Source organism: Tachypleus tridentatus, chromosome 4 (assembly GCF_004210375.1).
Source record: "Tachypleus tridentatus isolate NWPU-2018 chromosome 4, ASM421037v1, whole genome shotgun sequence".
NCBI lineage: Eukaryota > Metazoa > Arthropoda > Merostomata > Xiphosura > Limulidae > Tachypleus > Tachypleus tridentatus.
In genome coordinates this window covers 8,246,144-8,252,197 of record NC_134828.1, presented here as the reverse complement: position 1 = coordinate 8,252,197, position 6,054 = coordinate 8,246,144, and the positions used below count along the sequence as shown (strand labels likewise).

Genomic DNA, 6,054 nt, shown 5'->3' with positions numbered 1-6,054 from the left:
CTTACAGCATGTATATAAAACGACTCCTGTCTGAACTTAACGTCAAACAATATCACAGCTCCATCTGTGGTTCATAACCACTTTAAAATTATTATTCCTATCTTTGTTAATAAAAATCACAAAATATGCTCACAGAGAAATAAAATTATGATACAATAAAACAAAAGATAATATTATATTATATATATATATACACACACACACACACAATTTTCTAATTTTCCATCACCAATACGAACTATTACGAACAAAATAAACTAGAACATCTTGCAGATGGTTGGTATACAAAGTATATAAAGTAAAAATATATGTATAAAGACTTTCCTTAAAAGCGAAATAAAAATTTAGCTCAAGTCTTAACTATTCAGTAAGTTTTTTATGTGTGTGTGACTTTAAAATATAACAAAAAACATAACCGTTTAGTATATTTATCTGTGTAACTTAAGGTTATTGTGTCAGTACTATATTATAACAAATGAAAACTTTCGTTGTACGAACCTGAAATCACAGTACAAAGTACTAGTGATATATATATATATATAATGTTATTCGACAATAAGATATGTGTTACATGTATATATGTATAGCATTCAGCAAAACCGTTACGTTTTGTAAAACAATGGACATTTTCAAGAAACTATTAATTACTTCTCTAATAAATACTTTCGAGATACAAGCTGTATTACATCTTCTTGTGTTTCTACCTAGGCCATTAAAACAGCTAAGAACTGAGAAGGAAACAAACCGAATCGTTAGCTCTACACCTATCAAACCTTTGGAGAAAAATTTGAGCACAAGTGGGAGTTAAACCCACATTCTCGTTCAGTTGGAATACCCGCAAATATCCACATTTGAGAGTAATCTAGGTTTGAGACCCGTGGGGTTAACCTGGAGAAATCCAATCGATGGGATGTGTCTCTGTTTAAATTTCTGTTCTTAAAATGAACTATTTACAAATCAGGGTACAGTAACAGTAAACATATTTTTTTTTGTGTAATTTCTGAAATATAAAGTAGGTTTAAGTCGTGTACCAGACAGATGGATATAGTTTTATGTGGATTTTACTTGATTTCTTTTTCGCTACGTCGTTTCGAGCTTTATGAAAATAAAGTCCATAAGAAACTCGGTCCACATCTACAACATACGATAATCTATGATAAATGCTTCAGTGCTGCTATATTTTTGTTCAATATTTGGAACAGCATAATTTCTACTACATATGATGCTAAATTGGATTCTACGTTCCGACTGTATTTTACATTAATACTAATTTGAAACTTTGTTTTCTTCAGTGTTATGTTAAAGATGCTAACTTGAAACCTTGGTTTCTATCGTATGATACCCAAAATACTCACTTAGAACCTCAGTTTATATTGCGTTACACTCATGATTCTAACTTGAAACATTGGTTTCTATCGTATTATACCCAAAATACTCACTTAAAACCTCAGTTTATATTGCGTTACACTCATGATTCTAACTTGAAACCTTGGTATCAAATGTGTCATAGTAATATCATTAATTTGAAACCTCGGTTTATACCGTATTACACTCGTAACATTAACTTGAAATTCGGCTTCTCCTGTGTTACATACGTTATAACTTGAAGCCTCGATCTGTTCGAGGTCCTTGTCAAATATTGGGAAGTTCTTTACATGTTTGAGAGAAAAAAATTATTTTTCTAAACATGTTTCGGCCAAAGTTTAATATATTATCAATAAAGCTAATTTATACCAGGTAGTTCTGTATAAAAACAACAACAACCTACGAATAAAAATAAAGACATGACACTAGCTTGAGGCTAGTTCTACTAAATATTTCACAAGAAATCTCTTCGCTCTGCTTACTGACTTATTAAACAAGACTTACCAAAATTTGTAACCTCACGAGCAGTTACGTTCTGTAACACAAGGCGGCTGTCACGGAACGAATAACTCAATAGAATTCTCACACTTAACGTCCACCTACAAAAGTACTATGAACAGTGAACTAATGGTTGTATAATCACAGCGTTAATTGAATCAACACAATGTTTCGAACTTAACTAATTAGGACATTTTAATGTACATATATCTCTGTTTCACACACACATGTGTGTGTGTAAGTGTATATCCATGTGACATCCATTTCCTTTGCGTGTGATCACAGCATGTGAGTGGTGACATCTCTGAACAGTTTGACGACTTCGCAGCGACATCTACGAAATTCCTAACAGCTATTCTTTAAAAATATCTACGTACAATATAAAAGTATATAACCCACAACAAAGAGCACTATAAATATAAGTGTTAGTGCCACTATAATCTGTTGCTGCATAAAATAGCTTATTTAGTGGAACAGTCGGTCAGATTCAGATATCCAGAGAATCCAGATGTGGTTCTTTCCACGACGTGTGGCTCAGAGCGGTTATGAATTGTCCACTACATATTTTCATTAAGAAACATTCGTCGCCTCTTCAAGAGCAGGTTTTCGTTTTCTGTCCGCTCCTTGGAATAGTCTTTTGAGTCGCGGAGAGGAAATTCACCGTTAATTTTTAAATCTAACTTTTAAGTTTTTAATCTAATATTTACTTTACGAGGGTTGGGACTTTGTGGGGGTGTTAGCGTGATTGATGGACGTATCGATGGGTCCGTCACAATGGACCGCAGAAAAGAAGCGTTCTTGAAAAGAAGAGAAAAACATGATTCAACTAAAATTCGTAACATAAACGACCTGACATATTTGGTTGTAAACATACAACTTATACAGCAGAGATGTTTTGGAGTAACAGTAGTGGTTATTTAGTGCAACAAACTAAAGGTACTTTGGTGTGAGAATAATACTTATATACAGAGACAAACCATGGTTATTTTTAAAAGACAATAGTGGTTACATACAGTGAAAACTGGAGTGGCTTGACATGAAAATAGTGGTTATTTACTGGACAAAAAACTAGGGGTATTTTGGTGGAAAACAGTGGTTATTTAATGTAATAAATTAGGGTTGTTTTAGTATAACAACAGTGGTTATTTGCTGTCACAAACTACGGTTGTTTTAGTATAACAACAGTGGTTATTTGCTGTCACAAACTACGGTTGTTTTAGTATAACAACAGTGGTTATTTGCTGTCACAAACTACGGTTGTTTTAGTATAACAACAGTGGTTATTTACTGTCACAAACTACGGTTGTTTTAGTATAACAACAGTGGTTATTTGCTGTCACAAACTACGGTTGTTTTAGTATAACAACAGTGGTTATTTACTGTCACAAACTATGGTTGTTTTAGTATAACAATAGTGGTTATTTGCTGTCACAAACTACGGTTGTTTTAGTATAACAACAGTGGTTATTTGCTGTCACAAACTACGGTTGTTTTCGTATAACAACAGTGGTTATTTACTGTCACAAACTATGGTTGTTTTAGTATAACAACAGTAGTTATCTACTGTCACAAGCTGAACATACTAACCTTCTGTTCCAATCAGTTGAGGAGCCTCTTCTTCTGATGTTTGACCTGTCACCAACCCCCCCATCACGGTATAGTCCATGTTATCGTCAAGGGTGATGAAAGGAGGATTCCACCGAGAAATGGGGGTGGTTCGTGGAGAGCTACGAGAGGCAGTCACTGACGATGTAAACATGGCGATACCCGAGGGACTAATAACCCCGCTTGTTCCATTTGATGAATTGATATTTGGATAAGGAAATATCTGTGGACAGAGAAATAAAATCTTCACATGCTAGACTTAGAACATAATAAGTTTGTATAATTACAACCTTATGACCCGTGGTTATGATAGTTTGAATTAATTTAGGCCTGGCATGGCCAAGCGCGTAAGGCGTGCGACTCGTAATCTGAGGGTCGCGGGTTCGCGCCCGCGTCGCGCTAAACATGCTCGCCCTCCCAGCCGTGGGGGTGTATAATGTGACGATCAATCCCACTATTCGTTGGTAAAAGAGTAGCCCAACAGTTGGCGGTGGGTGGTGATGACTAGCTGCCTTCCCTCTAGTCTTACACTGCTAAATTAGGGACGGCTAGCACAGATAGCCCTCGAGTAGCTTTGTGCGAAATTCCCAAAACAAACAAACAAACTTGAATTAATTTTTTAGGTTAACATGTTTCTCACTGAACATACTGGCATGTGAAAGCCAAATAAGACAGGAAACATTCTATTACGGCCAAAGGTAGGATTATAAAGACAGCTACAAAGAAAGTCAACAATAACATGGGAGGAGCAGTGTGACAAATATTGTTATACAGGAAAGTCAACAATAAAATTGGAAAAGCAGTATGACAAATATTGTTATACAGTTAAGTAAACAATAATATGGGAAAAGCAGCATGACAAATATTGTTATACAGTTAAGTAAACAATAATATGGGAAAAGCAGTATGACAAATATTGTTATACCGGAAAGTCAACGATAACATGGGGGGACCAGTATAACAAATAGTGTTATACCGGAAAGTCAACAATAACATGGGGGGATCAGTATGACAAATTTTGTTATACAGGAAAGTCAACAATAACATGGGAAAAGCAGTATGACAAATATTGTTATACAGGAAAGTCAACAATAAGATGAAAAAAGCAGTATCACAAATATTGTTATACAGGAAAGTCAACAATAATATGGTAAGAGCAGTATAAAATAGTGTTATAGAGGAAAGTCAACAATAACATGGGAAAAGCAGTATGACAAACATTGTTATAGAGGAAAGTCAACAATAATATGGGAAGAGCAGTGTGACAAATATTGTTATACAGGAAAGTAAACAATAAGATGGGAAGAGCAATATGACAAATATTGTTATAGAGGAAAGTCAACAATAATATGGGAAGAGCAGTGTGACAAATATTGTTATACAGGAAAGTAAACAATAAGATGGGAAGAGCAATATGACAAATATTGTTATAGAGGAAAGTCAACAATGATATGGGAAGAGCAGTATGACAAATATTGTTATATAGGAAAGTCAACAATAACATAAGAGGAGCAGTGTGACAAATATTGTTATACAGGAAAGTAAACAATAAGATGGGAAGAGCAATATGACAAATATTGTTATGCAGGAAAGTAAACAATAAGATGGGAAGTACAGTATGACAAATATTGTTATACAGGAAAGTAAACAGTAAGATGGGAAGAGCAATATGACAAATATTGTTATGCAGGAAAGTAAACAATAAGATGGGAAGAGCAGTATGAAAAATATTGTTATACAGGAAAGTTAACAATAAGATGAAAAAAGCAGTATCACATATATTGTTATACAGGAAAGTCAACAATAATATGGGAAGAGCAGTATGACAAACATTGTTATAGAGGAAAGTCAACAATAACATGGGAGGAGCAGTATCACAAATATTGTTATATAGGAAAGTCAACAATAACATGGGAGGAGCAGTATCACAAATTTTGTTATACAGAAAAGTCAACAATAATATGGGAAGAGCAGTATGACAAATATTGTTATACAGGAAAGTAAACAATAAGATGGGAAGAGCAATATGACAAATATTGTTATGCAGGAAAGTAAAAAATAATATGGGAAGAGCAGTATGACAAATATTGTTATATAGGAAAGTCAACAATAACATGGGAAAAGCAGTATGACAAATAGTGTTATACAGGAACGTCAACAATAAGATGGGAAGAGCAATATAACAAATATTGTTATGCAGGAAAGTAAACAATAATATGGGAAGAGCAGTATGACAAATATTGTTATATAGGAAAGTCAACAATAACATGAGAGGAGCAGTATCACAAATTTTGTTATACAGGAAAGTCAACAATAACATGGGAAAAGCAGTATGACAAATATTGTTATACAGGAAAGTCAACAATAACATGGGAAAAGCAGTATGACAAATATTGTTATGCAGTAAAGTAAACAATAATATAGGAAGAGCAGTATGACAAATATTGTTATACAGGAATGTCAACAAAAACATAGGAAAAGCAGTATGACAAATATTGTTACAGAAGAAAGTCAACAATAATATGGGAAAACGTTGTAGGGTAAATGTTATTAGAGTCACAAATCAATACACACTAATATAATGTA

General features: G+C 33.9%; 1 protein-coding gene across 1 annotated transcript in view; it reads right to left on the bottom strand.

The window, feature by feature from the left end:
- Positions 1-26: 26 nt before the first annotated feature.
- The window catches only part of LOC143248530 (uncharacterized), a 49,555-nt gene continuing 43,527 nt past the window's right edge, over positions 27-6,054 (bottom strand). Inside the window, exons 9-10 of the mRNA XM_076496953.1 lie at positions 3,451-3,691; positions 27-2,660 (exon numbers count right to left, since the gene is read on the bottom strand). Of these exons, the coding sequence (XP_076353068.1) occupies positions 2,572-2,660; positions 3,451-3,691 (330 nt within the window). The 3' untranslated portion in view covers positions 27-2,571. The remainder of the gene's footprint in view (positions 2,661-3,450; positions 3,692-6,054) is intronic.